Source organism: Patiria miniata, unplaced genomic scaffold (genome assembly GCF_015706575.1).
Source record: "Patiria miniata isolate m_02_andy unplaced genomic scaffold, ASM1570657v1 HiC_scaffold_6, whole genome shotgun sequence".
NCBI lineage: Eukaryota > Metazoa > Echinodermata > Asteroidea > Valvatida > Asterinidae > Patiria > Patiria miniata.
This window is the reverse complement of record NW_024037073.1, coordinates 17,359,308-17,379,532: the sequence shown is the minus strand read 5'-3', so window position 1 is coordinate 17,379,532 and position 20,225 is coordinate 17,359,308. Positions and strand designations below refer to the sequence as shown.

Sequence of the window (20,225 nt, the reverse complement as noted above, 5' to 3'; positions counted from 1 at the left end):
TCAGTTAAAGAAATAACTGTTTTGTGACGTTCGTGGCCATTTTTCTCTGTTTTCTACTTTTCGACACAATGAACTTCAAAATAGCATAACTCTGCCCAGGAATGACCGGTTTCAAAAATTAAACGTCCTATTAAAAGGAAAAAGAACATATGTTAACAATATGTAAAAATATCATTTTCGACCTTATGCCCAGAAAAGTCTGATTTTGACAGAACAGGTCACATATGGCAAAATGTGTGGTCGACTTATGGAAGATCCACTGTGTCAAGGTCTTGGGCAAGACCTTGTGTTGTTTATGCTCGGCCGTGCGTAATTTTAGGCCTAGATTATGCTTCACACTGCTCCGGGATGTCACTGGCTCTGCCTCAAAATATGGACAGTGATTGCTGGAGGATTTGGCAGTATTGAGGCAGTGGTCATCCCTCCAAGGACCACATGCAAGATATAACAGAGGATTTTGCAGGATTGAGGCTGTATGCTATTTTGACATGGAATCAGTTGGAGGATTTGGCAGGATTGAGGTTGCATCTTAGTAGCAAAAATGCCCGGGGAGTTAGGGTGAAGGTCAGATAATTAGGATCCACTGCAAACTTTGCACAGTTGCAAATTGGCCATACTGTGGAAGACCCAATCGCATCCTTTGTCGGAAGCGATGGCAGGCCAGACGGGCGTAAACCACAGAGAACTGTCTTTCTTGTCGAGGAAAGGCGCCTTTCCACGTTTCCCCATCAGGATGTTTCCCTGTACGTAGGCCAGCCAGTAGTGGTGGTACTGTGTGTCACTGAGCGGAGGGGTGAGATGACAGTAATGCAAGGTTGACAAGCTTGATCCCGTCATCTTTCTGAAAAAGAACAGGGGCATGGTGCCCGGTCCAAGCGCTGAAACAAAAAAATAAACGGAAGTTAAAATTTAACGAGTTGTTTCGTATTTTTCCTGCATTCTTCTCAATGCAGCTAAGTTTGTAGCTTAGGGAATGCTTTAGAGCTTGATGACATTTCACTTACAAAGTGGTTAAAAGCTCTGTGGTAAAAGCTCTGTGATTCTGGCTACCTACTTATTGTGTAGTAGTTCCCAAATACTTGTCTGTAGTCTGGCCCAATGGCAATATATCCACTCCCTGCGCAGCGTACAGAGAAGAACATCAGGAAGACCTCGTGGTCAGGGATGAACTGAGGAAAGACGAACTTGTATTTGAAACGGCTGCCTGGCGTCTGGAACTCGTAAGGGGATGGGTTACCTGGGTGGGGCAAGTTGGTGATGCAGACAGGGGTATGTTAGTGGTGCGCCTCGGTTTCTGCTAGAGGAATTCAATTGTCAGGTTGGCGTAGCAGTACTTTCCTCGCCTTCAACCGCTGTGACCCGGGTTCACATCCCGCCCGGGCCAACACGTGGATTGGGTTTTCAGTCCCTACCTGATTCCGTGGGTTTTCCTCAGAATATTCCTCTGGGCTTTTCCTCCCGCCTCTAAAACTGTCGTTTCGTCTCATTGCCTTCTCTCCACAGGCTTCTTCAGGTTTGCGAGCTACAGTGCCTAGGCGCTTCCGAGGAGTCGTTGGTTTCATTACCAGAATAATTAATGATAGGCCCCATATATTAATATACATGTATACAACAATGAAAAAATAAAAAGGTACTTACATGCTACATTTTTACTAGTTGATTGGTGCTGGGTGCTTCGAGGCTGGTGATAATAAAGCAAAGGTAATATCAGTGAATGATTGATGAACATTGGAATTCCATAGACCTCTGAGGCGTACTAAAGAATATTGATCAATACGTAATTTGTGGGTAGTTTTAGGTTCGCCCACAGGAGAGCACACTGGAAGGAAGGATCCCAAAGATAACATAATTGTATTAAATTGAGTTAAAATTCTTAAAAGAAAAAACACAGTATCTTCCATTGTATCATAGTTCTTAGCTTTTACATTAGGCCCAAAAAAAAAAGTCTCCGGTTTCTGGTATGCGCGCGCGTCGCCGCAGCCATGCGCGTCGGCAAAATGAAAAAGTTTTTTTTTTCAATACAAGATGATGTCTCAAAACCGCCAAACTCACTGGTTTGACTGGAATCCTGCTGCTACACAATTTGAACGTGTTTTTAGATGGGGTTATGATCGAGAATAAGCTTTATGTGGCCTCTCTGGACTCCCATACACTGTAAACAAAACCCGTAAAAACACTGTCCATTTCCCGTATTTTTTACGGTTTATAACCGTTATTGCTCGAACCGTCACAAGAAGGAATGTGCTACGTGAATTTCCCGTAAAACTTGGTGACCTGACGCAGGCTGGGATTCACAATGCTTTGTATTCGTAACTTTTCAAAACCCCTCCCCTTTCAAACCCTCACAACCGCCTAGTTTTTAAAGCTGTGATTCGTGTGTACTCATGCAACGTTCGATACGTGCTGATCATTGGGAGCCGTAATGCTCTAATATTGCGGAATTTAGAGAGCTAAGCAGCCAATCCTGCGGTGTTGACCAGCAGTAGGTTGAACTTTCTGTGGGATCGGTAAAAAGTTGTAAATGAAAATTACAACTTACAGATGCAAGTTATGTTACAACTTGAAGATAATTTCACCTTAAGTGATTTGAAAACCACTATGCGTGTAAAAGACAAGCTGTAAAACGTATGCATACCCCACTCCCAGCCGCAGTAACTGGAACCTACCCCCCTCCCTATACCCCTACACTCAGCTCTGACGCCACGCACTTTGTATTCCATTACTTTACGGCAAATTGCCGTTAAATTTATGGGAAATTCGCGTTAAAATTACGGTCACCGTCAGTTTTGGAAACCCGTAACTGACCGTAATTTTACGGTCTTGGGTTGGCAACCCGTTTGACAGTGCTTTTACCGTAAAATTACGGGCAAATATAAGTGTATATTTGCACTAAGTTTAGTCGGGCACCATTTGCAGTCATCAGCCGACATTTGAAGCCAAAAAAAAATGGTAAAAAAAAAAAAAGCCGCGTCGCCGCACCACTTTTGGGGCAAGCTCCATACCAGAAACCGGAGACTTTTTTTTGGCCTTAGGCCTATGTTTTCGATTTTTTTGCAATGATTTTGAATTTTTTAAGAAGGGATTGAGGCTGAATCGTGATTTAAATCAATGATTTAGGTCTTAAATCAAATAATTAATCCTGGAACTTGAGTGGTGGCTATTTATCAAAGGTGGGTGTACTACCTAGGATGCACTGAACTTATTAAAGCCCCATTGAAAATAGTGTAAAATCAACCAAGTTCAGGGCCAAATAACATGCAAGCCAACATCACCGGGGTTTCTCATAGTCATACAAAATATTAATTATTGTCGTCATTCATCTGTTCATTTCTTTTCAATTTTGGGTAGAGTAGCCAATCACATTTTTAAATATTCACACCAAAACAAAATCATCTCCCGAAAAGTGATAGGCCTAGTTCCCAAGCCTGCATGTAGCCAATTTATTACGAGTGGCATCCTTTCACGTTCTTAGGCAAATAGGACCCATTTTTCATCCGTAATTTCATCAAGCCTGCACTCAGATGGAAGTCCAAAAACCAGGGAGTTGATCCTTGGCTGTATTTACACAATTCCACCGTTTTTAATGCCAAGGGGTCTCCGTTTTCAAAAGAAGTTGTGTTGGGGAGGGGGCGGGGGCGTTGGGGGGGGGGGGGGTTGTGCAAATGAGCTTGGGTAGAAATTCTCACTTGAATTTAGTGCACTGCATCCTATACCTACTTCCCGCGTCATCTTGTAGTGTGTGCAGTTCTCCGATTCAACCACGTCTCCGGGGTATTGCAGCGCCGTGGCGTTGTGCAGATGGCACTGCTCCTCGGCCGAGCAGAAGCTGTACGACTGGCAGTCTGCGTATTGGGTGCACATTCCCGCACAGGCGAGCGGCGACCACTCGCTGTGGGTACGGAGCGTGTGGCCCTGCAGCAACTGCCCGTATCTCGGACACGTTGTGGACAGGTCGTCGCAACGGACGACATCACACAGTAAGACGAGTAACAACGGACCAATGACGGACCTCCGTACCGCAAGAGCGCGAGTGGAGCAGGCCACTTTTATTCCAAACAAGAACATCCAGTTCGAGAGTGAATTATTGAACTACTTTGAACCAAAAGATAAGAAAATTATCTCTAGTTGTTTTTCACTTTCTCCAGTGAAATAGCTGTGGCTATTTTAATGGTTTGGGAAACGCGCCAATGGCGTCATCGAACAATGCGTCGAAACTGCTCACGCGCGCGCCACTTCCATGTACGCATTTTTATGCAAAATTTGCGTTCAGTGTCTGCATCTGTTGACATGTCGCGTTGACGTCATAGACGACGTCTACATGTATTATGTAGCGTAAATTATGACACAAAAAATGCGATAAAAAAGCTTGAAGGCGGACCAGCAGCAAAAGAAGTCCACTGTCAATGAGTTACACACTTCAAGTATAGAAAAGTGAAAATCTGCTTTTCTGTTAACAAAATAGAAAGTATAAGTTTGACGTTTATAAAAAAAAAAAAATCTACTGTCAGAAAAGCAGATCGCACATTTTTCTAAAATGTACTTTTTTTCTTTTCTGCTATTCCAGAAAGCAGATTTCTCTTGTTGAACACATACATGTACTGTACACCGGTAGTCTATTCGCCGTGGTCTATTACAATGAGTGCGTTCGATTACTTCCCCGCGAGATTACTTCCTACGCGAGATTTTACGAGACTGCATTCGAGATGAAGGCGGACTCTCCAAAAAGAAAGCTGGCGGGGACGCTTTATATAAACATGATTTTTATTGGTCTAATGCTAACGTTCTACCTTCGTACGTACACGTAACCATAGGCCTAAACAAATGTGAAAAGCATGCGCGAACGTGCAATGGATTATGTGTCAAGGTCATACCGTTTGGCTTGTTCGGAAAAATGACGACCATCTTTTCGCGTTGTAACAAAAAAAATCAGGTGTACATGGCTTTTTAAAGATATTTACAACATGACGTTCATGACATTTATTGTAGAGAAAGGTTCATTCTTTCCTATTACCTCAAAATTTGGGAGACTTTAATTCGTCGTTGTCGACAAAAAAAGGAAATTTCATCACGTTTTTTGGGGGGTTGATTTGTCTGGGGAAACAGTATACAGCAAGCTATTATTATCGATGTCCTTGGCTAAAGGTCCAAGTTCACTGCTTCTCGAACAATCATTGCACAATTTATGACAACGAACAGTCTGGTTAAGCTGGCTCAATGTTCTCAGTACGTGTTATCTACACGTGCACATTTTTGCACTAAGCCCACAGCTATGGAACGCCAAAGAGGCATTTAATGTGATCATCGAATCGGTGATGGACTTTTGCAATCGGTGATGCATATTCACGATCGGTGATGGACTTTCGCGATCGGTGATGGACTTTCGCGATCGGTGATGGACTTTTACTGGTGATGTATATTCACGATCGGTGATGGACTTTCGCGATCGGTGATGGACTTTCACTGGTGATGCATATTCACGATCGGTGATGGACTTTCGCAATCGGTGATGGACTTTTACTGGTGATGCATATTCACGATCGGTGATGGACTTTCGCGATCGGTGATGGACTTTCGCGATCGGTGATGCATATTCACGATCGGTGATGGACTTACGCGATCGGTGATGGACTTTTACTGGTGATGCATATTCACGATCGGCGATGGATTTTCGCAATCGGTGATGGATTTTTACTGGTGATGCATATTAACGATCGGTGATGGACTTTCGCGACCGGTGATCAACTTTGCAATCGGTGATGGACTTTTGCAATCGGTGATGGACTTTTGCGACCGATGATCAACGACCCATCACCGATTGCAAAAACCATCATCGATCGCCAAAGTGCATCAGTTATTGAACGTGCATGCCGCTGTGGCTTAGGGTTTCTCGTGTTGCCCCTGACGGTGATATTTGTTTACGGTGTTTTTGTGTTTGAAAGTGTCTTTCTCATATGTGAACTGCATTTTTTTTTAAATTAATGTGCGTAAAATGTTTGTTGTTAGTGTATGCCGCTGTGGCTTTGGGCTTTGGTGCTGCCCATATATTGCAACCGGTAAATGCCCAATCGATGGTATCCGGAATAAAAACACTCCTCTGTGAATGTGGCATAAACACAATGATTTGTTTTTATCCAATAAATGGTAAAAAGTTTTTTGCACCTGATGATTGATGGGTGGGCCATCGGAGACAGCATATGGCGGGGTTATTGGGGGGCCTGACCAGGCATCCAGGGGGCACAGGAATGTAATCACATCATCATCATCATCATCATAAATCCATCTAATAGCCAATGTTGGTGGCACACTTAAGCGAGCACATGATGGACAGTACACAGAGGAACTTTCCTTGCAAATGTTTTTCCACCACCACCCCTTACATCCGCCATTTATAGTGCTCCAAGGTTTCAAGAGACTATATCCATTACAAGGATTAAAATGTTCGCAATTTTTAGGATACAGACAGCCTGCTCCTCATATTTATGGGGCAAATGAAACCATTCAATCCCTTGTTTTTCTATTTTGTTAGGCTAATTTGATACTTGCCGTAGCGCTCTCAAGTGTCACGAGGCTATGATGTGGGAAGTTATTTTTTTGTAATTCAAGTATAATTTTCATTTGTTGTTATTATTGCCACATATCTCATGTTCATGTATTTCATTTATTGTCAAGCATATTGTGTATGTCGTGGCTTTGAGTCTCCGCTGTTGCCCACTACGGTTTGGTGTTGCCGTTATTAATATAACCATAACAATTGATAAGTCGACCGGTTTTCCCTATCATTGGTAAAGTAGCTATAAAACACAACGATTTGTGCGTCGCCAGATTTTTTTTGCTGAGGGGCAAAACATTTTTCTCCCCGAAATACCTGGATTTTTCCAGCATATTCACGATTTATCATTTTTCGAGGGTGGGCATTTTTCAAACAATATTACTTCGCGCCCCCTTTTTTTTTGGGGGGGGGGGGGCTTTTCCGGGGGGGGGGGAAAGCGCCCCGTGCTCCCCCCCCCCCCCCCTTGTAACGCCCATGGCCAATGATGGTCTTTCACGATCGGTGATCAACCTTGCATGGACTTTTGCTATCGGTGCAGAGGTTTTTTTTTAAATATTATCAAAGTAAGTGGGTGAAAATATCCCAGCCAACCCCCCCCCCCAAAAAAAACCCACTTTCTTCAACTTACATATGCTGTGATTTCTGGGCGACGGAGGCTGCCGGCGTCATGGGCAGACTAAGCTTTGTTTAGGTTGTCGGTACATAGGTAACTGTTGCGGTTGTACTCCTATTGGAAAATTTTAGTGTGTTTTTATTTATACATTATTCAATATTTTCCTTTGATAACTCCGATGTTTAAGTACCCAAAATGATTTTAAAAAGACTGTGCACACCGGTGAATAATTTATTATTCATTAGTTAAAGAATAATGTAACCAATTGGGTTAAATAGCGAATGTCTGTTCTGTTTGTGCACTATACAATTGACAAGGCCACTTCAGACAAGCTCGAAAAGCTCTCGGAAGTTGCGGCTCGATTGTAGGCCGTTGTAGCCTATACATCATGTACATGATGTAAAGTTATGTTCTTAAAATTGAAAAGGATTCCATTATTTTGCTGAACGTCAGTTGGTGCATGGAACGCGTTTGCATGTGGAACACCCAATTTGTGAGCCCCCATGTGAAAATGATTGACCTCGATCGTGCCCCAATTCCACGACTGCAAAAAAAAATGGTAATTGGTAAGTTGAGACCTGAAACACGTGTTGTTGCGAGGGCTAAAGGGACAAGGTGATTGATTGCCAAAGAAGACATGGCTGGCACAAACCATAGAGCTAGCTCTATTTCTTAGCAGATTGAGTACCATGCTGCATTACAAAAATGTACACATCGAATCATTGCTCTTTGGAAAAACAATGATAATATTTTCTAATCTTAAAAATGATTAATCTAAATTTAACTCTTATCAAACACACACACCGTGGTTCGAAAATTACATCGGTTACGTGGAAGTAAAATTTATCAGATTTTCGCGAAAGGTATTAAAAAAACAGAAGAGCAAAATAAAGGCTCTGCGCATTTGCAATTAAGTTTAACTTGCTCCAGAGCAAGGAACATAGATAAGTATAATACGTGCAAATGATTACGACGCAACACACAGATGCGACGGTCGCGAAAGTCCATCACCGTTTCGGTGATCACATTAAATGCCTCTTTGGCGTTCCTGTTTCGCCAAAAGCGGCATTTAATCGGTGATGGACTTTCGCGATCGGTGATGGTCTTTCGCGATCGGTGATCAAAGCTGCGATGACCAGTCGTTGAGTAAAAGTCCATCACCGATCGCGAAAGTCCATCACCGATCGTGAATATGCATCACCAGTAAAAGTCCATCACCGATCGCGAAAGTCCATCACCGATCGTGAATATGCATCACCGATTGCAAAAGTCCATCACCGATTCGATGATCACATTAAATGCCTCTTTGGCGTTCCATAGTGGCGCGCCTCGCGGGTCCGGTCGAGGTCGTGCATGATATCGATAATGCAGTGTATTTTGTAAGACCCGTGAGTCTAGTAATTAGGTCGTGTATGAAAAGTTTTTGTGGCACAAAAAATGGCGCTTCGGAACAGCATAAACGACAGTGCCAGGAAGAACAAACTGTCCTTCGCCATCTTCGGCTTGGGCCGTGCCGGTGCCATCCATTTTGGCAACCTGGTGCGCAATCCCCGGGCCACGATTCGGTACGTGGTGGAAGAGAGCCGAGACCGGGCCGACCAGGTCATGAGCCGGTGGCTCTTCGATCATGTCGAGGAAGGATGCCAGGTTCTGACCGCTGCCGAAGCCAAGAAGGTCTACGAGGATCACAGGTACGGTGGCACTTTTAAATCAGGTGTTTTTATATTGCACGAGTAGATCATAGAACAAGGAACATTTTACGTTGTTGCTTCACTCAATTTATTCAGAAATCGAGCTTTTTTAGTTTTAAGTTAAACGGTTAAAGGGAATATAGCCTACAACAACATTTGCAAACAAAACAAAACTACCAATTTTTTTACAAAATGCCTTACTAGGATGTTGGTAAATGACAGTCTAAAGCATCCTGTAAAATTATGGCATTATGTGTGAAGTCATTTTCAAGAAAAGTGGTATTTTGTATAAATTTCCAACGGTGGTCGGCCGACCACCGTCGGAAAAACCTAACTATTTTTCAACTACTGCTCCAAATTTACCAATTTTTTTTTCAATCCAAATTTTGTTTGCTATTGGTTACATGTTCATGAACGGGTGCAGGCCAGTTAGACTGGTTCCATTACCTTACAATTTTCCGGCATCTATAAATTGATCCATTTCATCTTTAGTGGAGCCAGGGAACCAGACTACTTGAACATTTTTGTTTTTCTTGGTTTTTCCAGTATTTTTGAACACAAAACTTCAAACATGTCAGTGTAACAATATTTGATCTGCTATACTAACCCCTTAAAATAGTTCATTTCTGAAAATTACAGCAAAAGCCAATGATGTACATTCCCTTAAAATATCATGTCTATATAACTACCCGGAAAGAATATTACAGTTGTCACTTGTACTTGACAACCTGTACTACAAACCATTTGAGACTGGTCTGAAACATTCAGTTTCCAAATGCAGTTTTTTCTCACTAACTGCTTCAATATTTTCCCTGCTAAATTTGCCTTTTTTTACGACATGTTATCACTTTCTGATGGCTGGTAGGTCCTTGCAAGGAATTAGTGACGTCCGTATATATGCATGGAATTCTTTCCAAATACCCGCAACTACCACCTCATAGCCTAGCCGGCTACAGAATCCCAGTGGATTTTGCACCTCAATACAATCAATCTCAGTGCTAGTGCCATACGTACTGCAGCAAAGATCCTATATAGCGCCGAAGGCGCCTCTATAAGCCTTGAACAAAAAGTCTATAGTCCAACATGCTTCTCTTGACAACTGGAGTGGCTACGCGACTGCGGATAGGCCTACAGACAAAACCCGGACGCTAAACATGTTTTTTTTTTTTACTTGGCCTAAATTAGAGTGTTGCAGTTTGATTTGTTCATGTAATGTACGGGTAGAGTATGAGCTCAAAAGTGGTACAATTTATCCTACAAAAATGGTACAAGTGGGAAATTATGCAGGTGCCTCTAGTTTTTCTACAAATGGAAATTAAGAGGTATGTGGAGGTGAACTTTTAAGGCCAACAAAAAGATAACCGTTTAAAATTTATTACGCCATAATTCTGGAGGCCAAACCAAAGCAAAGTGTCAATAGTGATCAAGCATCATTGTAGCTGATTACAGGGCTTTAGCATTCTTGTTATGGCTGTCATGTGGACTAGAATGTTCAAAGTTCACCTCTGAAAAAAATCTTTCCATAGTTGCATCGTAGTATTGTGTATGGTTATCAGACATGACCCCGGAGAAGCAAAGTAGATCAGTAAGTAAACAATGATACTCTGCCACATTTGACCTGGGGAGGGAAGGAGATAGTTTTTGGTGTGGCAGGGGGGTTTGGGCAAGATTTTTGGAAGCTAAAGCCCCTTTTGGAAGATACACCCCATTTTTGGAAGCCAAACCCCTTTTTGGAAGCTACCCCCCCCCCCCAACCCTTTAGAAGCTACCTCCCCTTTTTGGAAGCTACTCCCCCTCCCTTTGTAAGCTAACCCCCCCCCCCCCCCCCTTTTTGGAAGCTAAACCCCCATTTTTGGAAGCCAAATCCCCTTTTTGGAAGCTATCCCCCCTCCCCTTTTGGAAGCTAAAACCCCTTTTTGGAAGCTAAAGCACCTTTTCAGAGGCTAACACCCCCCTTTTGGAAGCTCAAACCCCCCTTTTTTGGAGCCAAACTCCCTTTTTGTTTTGGAAGCTACAACCCCCTCCCCTGCTTTTTGGAAGCTAAACCCCCATTTTTGGAAGCAAACCCCCTTTTTGGAAGCTAAACCCCATTTTTTGGAAGCTAAAGCACCTTTTCAGAGGCCAACACCCCCCTTTTGGAAGCTGTACCACCCTTTTTTGGATGCTTTACACCCCCTCCCCTTTTTGGAAGCTAAACCCACTTTTCGGAATTTAACTCCCCCCCCCCCCTTTTTGGAAGCTAAACCCCTTTTTGGAAGCTACCCCCCCCCCCCCCTTGGAAGCTGAACTTCCCTCTTTGGAAGCTACCTTTTTTTTGGAAGCTGAAGCCCCATATTTTAAAGCCAACCCCCTTTTTGGAAGCTCCCCCCCCCCCCCTTTTTGGAAGCTAAACCCCCTTTTTGGAAGCTTACTCCCCCGCCCTTTTGGACGCTAAACCCCCATTTTTTGAAGCCAAACCCCCTTTTTGGAAGCTACAACCCCCTCCCCCCTTTTTGGAAGCTACAATCCCCCCCCCCCTTTTTGGAAGCCAAACCCCCCTTTTTTGGACGCTAACACCCCCCCCCCCCCCTTTTGGAAACTAAACACCCTTTTCAGAAGTTAAATCCCCTTTTCGAAAGTTACCCCCTCCCCTTTTTTTGGAAGCTAAACCCCCTTTTTGGAAGCGAAAGCCCCTTTTTGGAAGCTAAACCCCCTTTTCAGAAGTCCCCCCCCCTTTTTTGGAAGCTAAACCCCTTTTTGGAAGCTTACACCCCCCCCCCCCCTTTTGAAGCTAAACCCCTTTTTTGAAGCTCCCCCCCCCCCATTTTTGGAAGCTAAACACCCAGTTTTAGAAGATAAACCCCTTTTTGGAAGCTAACCCCCCCCCCTCTTTTTGGAAGCTAAACCCCCATTTTGAAAGCTACCCCTCCCCTTTTTTGGCAGCTTAACCCCCTTTTCGCAAGCTGAACCCCCTCTAGATCCAAACCTGTAGGGCCTATCTAGTATCTGCCCCTATACTACAAAATGACGTTCTAGAAGATTTAACATGTTTTTTGCCTCTTTTCTCATTTGCTTTGTGTGCAGTCTTGATGCAGTCATCGTTTGCACATTCACCCACACCCATGAAGAGATCGTCAAGAAAGCACTGGCAGCAGGTAAAAAAAGTTCATGTTGTCTTGGCAACGTTAATTAGACTTGCATTAGTCTGTCAGTATCTGTTTATATTTTTTTTCTGTTTGTTTGCGCCATACTTTTGTGGACATGTAGATAGATGATGATTATCATTATTATTAATCATTTCCGGTAATGAAACCAAGGATTCCTCAAAAGTGCCATAGGCACTGTAGCTCGCAAGCCTGAAGAAAACTGTGGAGAGAAGACAATGAGAAGAAATTACAGTTTTAGAGGTGGGAGGAAAGGCCCAGAAGAAGATTCTGGGGAAAACCCACGGAATCAGGTAGGGACTGAAAACCCAATCCACATATTGGCCCAGGCGGGATTCGAACCCTGGTCACAGCAGTGGAAGGCGAGGAAAGTACCGCTACGCCAGCCTGACTCACCCAGCAACAGCTTTTGTTAATCAAATACCAAATGTTCGAACTGGTTCATATTTCACACTAATGGGAAACGAATTTAACGTCAAGTCACCAAACATTCAGTCACAGCGATACTTTCAGTGGAAAAAATTACGTTCAACTGTTAAAAACATTTGTAGCACGAATACTTGCAGTGACATATCACAAATCCGCATTTGCTTTCACTTTTGCACAGAGTATGAACTGCCTTTAAAGGGAAAATACAACATTTGCAAACATTGAAAAATAAAACTACTTAGTTTTTACAAAATACCTTACTAGGATGTTGGTAAATGACAGTCTTAAGCATCCTGTAAAATTATGGCACCTGGTGTGAAGTCGTTTTCAAGAAAATGGTATTTTGTATACATTTCCAACGGTGGTCGGCCAACCATTTTTTTTCAGTCCAAATTTTGTTTGCTATTGCTTACATGTTCATGAATGGGTGAAGGCCAGCTAGACTGGTTCCATTACCTTACAATTTTCTGGCATGAATACATTGATCCATTTCATCTTTAGTGGAGTCAGGGAACCAGACTACTTGAACATTTTTGTTTTCCTTGGTTTTTCCAGCATTTTCAAACACAAAACTTCAAACATGTCAGTGTAACAATATTTGATCTATTATATTAACCCCTCAAATAGTTCATTTCTGAAAATTACAGCAAAAGCCAATGATGTACATTCCCTTTAAGTGATGTGAGGCAGCCACAAATGGCTCTTCTCTTTTTTTCTCGGACAGGTAAAGCTGTCTTCTGTGAGAAGCCCATCACGACCCAGCTCAGTGCCACAAAGTCATGCTATGATCTAGCCGAGAAACAACGCAAGATGTTATACTGCGCTTTCAACAGGTGATTTTTGTATTTCACCTTCATATTATTAGAAGTGAACAGTTGTTATTGTGCGTGTGCATATACAGTGCTCTGAATTGGTAATAATTAACCCTCCTATACCAGTACTTTAGGCCGAAAAAAAAAATTCTGCTTCCGATTACATGCCTTTAAAAAATAGGGTCGGTCGGTCGGTTGGAAAAATTTTTTTGGGCCAATTTTTTTTTATGCAGATTGAATGGGGTATTCAATTAGATGCGAAGTTTTAGCCTGAACTATTTCCATTGCACTACGCAAGCTATACACATAGATCAATTCTGTGAATTAACTTGCAAAAATGTTCTTTCTCCATCGGTGTTTTGTTGGCATTTTTACGATGCGAATCCGACCAGTTGACACTGACAGTGCACGTGCCTTATTCATAACCATGCTAGCCGCTAGCGATCGCATAGCCATGACAGACTGGTTACCGCACTTTCATCATGTCTACTAAATTGGCCCCTGCGCGGCGCAGCGGGACCCAGTCGTCACTGCATTAAGCAAGGTTTACGCACGTGATTATAGTCACCGTGACATCGAATTGCGAGGTATGATGACAGATCGCAAAGCGAATTTGGTTTCTTTTGAAAACAAGTAAGTAAGAAAACAAATAAATACAAGTATTTTGTGAAGACAGAAAAGACAACAAGCTTTTGTTTTTATTTTTTCAATTTTTTTTTTTTTTTTGGAATAGCCGATAACATTTTTAGGGTCGCAGCCTAAAAATATGGTCGGTCGGGTAACCGGAAGCAGAAATATTATTTTTTTTTGCCTTAATACAGTCGACTCTCGTATACAAACACTGTTAATACAAATTCTGGTTAAAGGAAACATAAAGCCTTGGTCCCGACTTGTGCATTGATGTGCAAAATGAATGGGACTGATGTTCCTCTTAATACACAATTGTGATATAACGAATAACTTGGCTAGGTCCAAGAAACGTCCGAGATTGGTTTCATTCCGAGGCTTTAACTCTTTCGCTACGTAATTTAATTTACCTTTTTCGTCCCAACTGGACGTAATTCAAAGCTGAAAATTCAGCCGAGCGTCGATGTGGGCGCCGCCATCTTTGAATGTATCTCCGTAAACAAACTGCTCACAATAACAAAAAGTGCACCCCAGCCAGACGGAGAGCCGCTGGCAGCGGCTCGAACTAGGGTCAGAGGTTATACGATATAAATTATGTAGATATGGCCCACGTCATGGGGACATCCTGTTTATTCATAGCGACGCAACCGAGCCGCTGCCAGCGGCTCTCCGTACGACCTGTACAATTTGTATGAGCCGCCGTCAGCGGCTCGCCGTAGCGAAAGAGTTAAGTTAAGGTCCTTCCTGTTGCGCTTTTGTCTACTCCTGACAGGCGGTATGATCCCTCCATACGACACTTGCAGGAGCGTGTCAGAAATGGTGCGGTGGGCCAAGTCCAGTCCATCAAAACGTGTTCCAGGGACAGCCCCTTTCCGCCTCTGGCATATTTCAAGATATCAGGTAAAATTCAGCAAGCTTCGGGGGGCCAAATGTAACAGTTTTGCTTTATACTACAGAATTATGTGAAGTGTTGGTTTAAATCTGGGTTTGGATATTAATTACCTAATGCAGCCGATCCCTGCAAAGTGCGGTAAGGCCACCCAATCGCAAGTGCCTAATTGGGCTTGTTGGGGACAGTCTGATTCATGATTGAAGCCAAACCAGGTGCCTGTATCTCAACACTCAGAATTGTGTGGGTAGCGTTGCCAACATTCTTATTGATAACAACTGACTGCTGTGGTGGCTTTACCAAACCTGTCGTGAGCTGGCTGTTTTTGTATTTTCAGGACGCCCTCAGAGATTTTGATTTCTCTTCAGGTGGTATGTTTCATGATTGTGCCGTCCACGATATTGACGTGATCTGTTGGATACTGGGTCAGTTCCCGGATGTGGTCTATGCCCAGGGACATTGCTTCCATCAAGAGCTGAGCGGAATGGATGATGTTGATCAGGTGGCCATTACGATGAAGTTTCCCAGCGGAACCATCGCCTCCATCGACCTGAATCGAGAATCCAGCTACGGTTATGATCAACGCATCGAGGCGCGTAAAGCCTGTTTGACAGGAGTGGCAATTTTTCATCAACATTTGGGGGGGGGGGGGGGAGAGGGGGGGGGGCAGGGGGGTAAGGGGGGCATCGAAAGAGGGGGGTGGATGCCATCAGGCTCTAGAGGGCACTATTCAAGCGCCTTATTCTATGTGCATATACTGTTGTGCTTAAGTAAAACTGTTACACCTTTTGTGAAAATGTAGTGCAAATGTATGTACTTTTACTCCAAATCTATAGGCACTGGGATAAATTATTGGGAGAGGGGCATTGCTAATGGCCTCCCCCACCGAAAAATTATTGCAGGGGACATCCCCCCACCCCTGGGTTTGCCGCCAATACTCCTTGTACACCCTTGATTTTAATCTAAAACCAGTGCAGTGGTCCCGCTTGGGAGCATTTTGGAAGCCCTCCAAAACTGCACTGTAGTTTTATTCCAAATCCTGTCCCCTTAGGAGCCCCACCTGTAATGAATCGGAAGACTTTGCAGGCTTGCCAGGCCAAATGCCAAATACCAATAAATAAATAGGCATGAAGTACCAAAAAAGTCACATTTGTCAGTACTCTTTCTTTGTGACAGGTTTTTGGTTCGGGTGGAATGTTGGAGACACGCAATTACAGCCATCAGGTCAACGTGGTCGGTCATCTTGGCAACCAGGGTGCCTCTGCTGAGCCATTGCCTCATTCCTTCCCCCAGCGATACGCCGAAGCCTATGCCAACGAGTTGGACTACTTCATTGATTACCAACTAGGTAGTTTACTGATCCCCCATCATGTTTCTATCTGTAGCAGAGTTTTAATCACGTCTGTCACACATCAACACAAGTCATCCCGTCTCAAGTCTTGTGATCATCATCATCATCATGGGTGTTGTCACTCGCAGACGTTTTATGTCCATTGTGATTCGTGGCACCGAAGCCACGCGTTGAGCTCTTCGCGGTTGAAGAGCGTGCGCCTAACTTGCATTTCGTCCAGTCCGCCTAGGTCCTGGCCGAGGGCTATCCACTGGTTCCGGGCGTATTTATGCTCGGCCTTGGTGAACAGCCACTGTTTCTGCTCACTCGAGTTGGGCATGCGCGTAATGTGCGCCATGTACTTAACGTGCTGTTTTAGACAGAACTCGCTCGCTCGGGATGTCCGGCAGATTTTCAGTATCTGGCTGGCGTTATACTTGTACGCTTAGGTGTCCTCACCGTCCGCGTTCTTCTTCTTGCTGAACCCGCCTTTGACTTGCTTCCTGCAGAAATTCACCCACAGGCTGTCCAGCTTGTCACGTTCCGAGGCTCGGAGGCGATCGGTTTGTACTGCATAGACTAGCCTGCTGTGCACCATCACTTCCAGCATGTGGACCCGCCGTTGCCAGCTTCACCTCCTTGTCCGTCATGACGTCCTTTATTTCCACCCACTTTGCCCACGCCGAGCTGATCTGCTGGGTGACGTGTTGCGGCTTGTGGTCAAATGGTTAGGGTGTTTGACTCACGTGCTGTGGTATGTGGGTTCCGCGAACCCTGACGGGGAACATGGTGCTTGTGTTCTTTGGCAAGACACATTACTACAATTGCCTCTGTCTCCACCCAGGAGAATAAATGGTAATAATTGTGAAGCGGTTTGAGACCTTTGGTATAAAGCGCTATATAAGCACCACATTGTTATAAGTCTATCCAAATTAAAGATATAGTCCATCATTTGTAATTTGTGCATTTTGTTCGTTGGAAGCAACAAAAGTGCTCAAAATCTAAAGAAGGGTGCTGAACAACTAACCTGATGAAGTTTCAGCTCAGCTTCAGCTGTATATTTCGAGAAAAACAACATTCTAGGATCTCGATTTCAAATCAAAAGTTGCTGAATCATGTTTTGAATTGGGCCTGAATTCAGCGTCCAAGATACGTTCTCACTAACCAATTGCAGCTACGCGATGTCGCGCACCGATCCGACGAATTATAGCAACCGCGCGCGCGCGCGTGTGCGCCGTGTCAACGCTTGCGTGCGCTTCGCCGAATAAAAAAACGAACTACTAACGGAAACTTCCAACGGTGCTTCTTAAGACACACCGTTGGAAAGGCCTTCTTTCGTTGATTTCTTCACAATGACAGCTTGCCAGAAAGAATAATTTCACAGGGAGTTTAGTCTCCTTACTATCTTTCAACCAAGTAGGTTTTTGAACAATAATTACGCCAGTTACTTTTTGGATTGCTGCAAATGATGGACTCTGGCTTTAACCTTGACAAGGACATTCCTTTGTCAATGTCCATCTCCTGCTACTTGTGGCCCCGACTTGTAAATTGACTCCCAATTTGACTTAAGATTATGACTCGACCACAACTCTCAAAAAAGAATCATAATGTCTGATTACCATCATTCCAAATGACACAATTAGTATACTTGTCCCACCCAGAGAGCCAGCCGGAGGCCTCTTTGCATCTAGTACCACACTGACTCACTGAATGAGTGTCACTTTTGATCCGGGCAGTGCTATCATATAGGATTACCCCAATATGCTAATGAATGGGCTTATAATCCAGCCCATTGTGTAATAATAATACCGGAGTCTTATATAGTGCATGTGTCCACCAACAACCATGTACTCAAGGCGCTGGAAATTATGTCTATTTGCAAAGACAGGAATATGAAGTTTATGAGAAATATGAGACCCATTATGTAGCACCTTTATAAGGGTTTACAAGGTGCTGTGGCGCAAACCCCTTCTCTTAGCGATAGTGTTAGTGGGTTCTTTAACGTGCATTACACAACACACGGGACCTACGACTTTATGTCCCATCCGAAGGATGAAGCAATAATGGTAAAGTGCCTTGCTCAAGAGCACAAGCACCATGTTCCCCGTCAGGATTCGAATCCATGTACTGCGGCACATGAGTCGAACACCGTGACCATTGGGCCACAGCACCCCACAGATGCATGTCTGATGTTGTTGTTGTCGTGTCGCTACACTTTTCCTAGCCACTGCATGACACAGGTTCTGGCACACCGGTTGAAATCCTTGAGATCCTCTGGTTTGCAGGGCTTTGGTAGGAGGGGGCAGTTTAGGAGGTGCTCCATAGTTTGGGGTGCCTCCCCGCAGTCACAATTGGTGGAACCATCATGGTTGTACCCCCACTTCTGCATGAGGGCTTTACACCGTCCAACCCCTGTTCTGAGGCAGCTGAGGCAGAGCCAAACTGACCATGTCTCTTTGGCTCCTACTGGTAGGGTCTCCTCAGGGTCTAGTGACAGCGTGTGGGGTTTTGATTGAAGTTGTTTCTTCCACGCATCTGTTCTGCAGCTATGGGGGTCGCCATCTAGGGGTTGAGCTGTATGTCTGATAATACTTAGTAAATAATTAGTAAATACTCATTCCGAGTCAATTAAAAATAATGTTGTGCACTCTAGGACCAGCTTTATTAGGCTTATTTTGTCTCATTTTTTTTTGGTCTCCCTTCCAGGTCTTGACCCACACATCGAAGTCTCTCGGAAAGACACTGTCATGGCAACGATCATCGCCGAGGCCTGTGAACAGTCCTATCGCAGAGGGACTCCAATCAACATAAAGGACATGATGGAATAGTTATAGTGCGCGCGATGGCGCCCTCTATTCCATATTTTCATTCATGTATAAATGGGAAAATTACTGATGACCTCCGACCTGGGGTCCCCTTAATTTGAATATTCACACATACACAAATAGACCTTTGTATTGTTTGTAAACATTGAGGGCCATTTTGTATGGGCTTCCTTAAATTGAATTGAAGCGCATAAATTGAAGCCGTGGTTGGCAACATATTTTTTCCCAAAAAAATCCTCATGACAACTCATTACATAAGAAAAAGGCATGGTTAGAAATTATTTTGTAGCGTTTGTCGATAACATTGCATTTTCAACAATGAAATGATATTTTTGTAATCATTAATAAATATTCTTCATTTTTGTAGTTTTGGACCTTCCATAGTTTGGCAACCCGTGGTTGGCAAAATCACGCGTCGGCGATAGAAAAGCCTATAAGTACTGTGTTCACGCATACTTCAGGGCTCGAATTTCATGAAAAAAAACCCACTAGACAGCAGGTCTAGTAACTGAAGAATCTTACTGGACCTGAACTATTTTTACAAGACCTGTGTCATAAATAAGAAAAAAAAAACATTTTGCACTACATGTTTGTGACAGGAATACAACAAAATGCTATTTACGAGTCACCCGTTTCGTGTGTGCACTTGGCTAGTTTCCCTGGAAAATTAGTCTAATTCTCTTGCAGGAGCACAGCAGTCCTTCACTTAAAGAAAATCCAGGAGAGCTATAAATCGCTCTCCTCAAATTTTTGAGGAGAGCAAATGGATTTTAAGGAGAGCGATTTGCTCTCCTAAAAATCCACGGATAAACAGCGGTGAAACGACGGTAAACATTGTTTTTGTTTTGTTTTGAATATCACAATTTATTCAAGGGGCTGCTTTTTTATTACTTTTTGCATAACAATATGCTCAAGTGGCGTAACTTCTTTCGCTTTTGAAACTGTAAGACAAGGTTAAATTTTTATGTAAAAAAAAAAAAAACTAAATGGACATTAATAAAAGGTTTGACTTCTGCTTACGCTTTTATTTTTTTAATACAGTCGTCAGTTGGTTCGTCACTTAATTATACTTGGAAAATGGAGTTAATAAACGGCACATAAACATGATAAAGCAACTGAAAATATAGGCCGATCGGACTACAGTGACGGTAACTTCATCATCGGATGCAATTCAACAATTTTTTTAGGGCAATGCCTGTCCTTTTATATATGATATATATGTTCGAGGACATGTCTTATTGTACCGACATATGAATTTTTCATTTGTTTACAAACCTTGAAGGTTATTTTGTATGGTTGGCCATAAGTTTGCAAAC

The 20,225-nt window shown here is 43.3% G+C and overlaps 2 protein-coding genes across 3 annotated transcripts; one reads left to right on the top strand and one right to left on the bottom strand.

Annotated features, from left to right (window-relative positions):
• Nucleotides 1-454: 454 nt before the first annotated feature.
• LOC119743593 lies at nucleotides 455-4,409 on the bottom strand. The gene is made up of 4 exons (XM_038220006.1): nucleotides 3,718-4,409; nucleotides 1,639-1,681; nucleotides 1,055-1,237; nucleotides 455-878 (listed from the first exon to the last, which is right to left on the bottom strand). Exons 1-4 carry the CDS (start codon nucleotides 4,063-4,065, stop codon nucleotides 574-576), a joined length of 879 nt encoding a protein of 292 aa, XP_038075934.1. The 5' UTR covers nucleotides 4,066-4,409; the 3' UTR covers nucleotides 455-573.
• A 4,091-nt stretch (nucleotides 4,410-8,500) lies between these two features.
• LOC119742760 (myo-inositol 2-dehydrogenase-like) lies at nucleotides 8,501-19,915 on the top strand. 2 transcript variants are annotated; one of them, XM_038218930.1, is made up of 8 exons: nucleotides 8,501-8,854; nucleotides 11,918-11,988; nucleotides 13,151-13,259; nucleotides 14,638-14,765; nucleotides 15,123-15,346; nucleotides 15,931-16,102; nucleotides 18,791-18,917; nucleotides 19,152-19,915. In XM_038218930.1, exons 1-7 carry the CDS (start codon nucleotides 8,601-8,603, stop codon nucleotides 18,910-18,912), a joined length of 1,080 nt encoding a protein of 359 aa, XP_038074858.1. In that variant the 5' UTR covers nucleotides 8,501-8,600; the 3' UTR covers nucleotides 18,913-18,917; nucleotides 19,152-19,915. The 2 variants fall into 2 exon arrangements, with proteins under 2 accessions (XP_038074858.1, XP_038074857.1); XM_038218929.1 differs by having other exon boundaries at nucleotides 18,791-19,915.
• The last annotated feature ends 310 nt before the right edge of the window (nucleotides 19,916-20,225 follow it).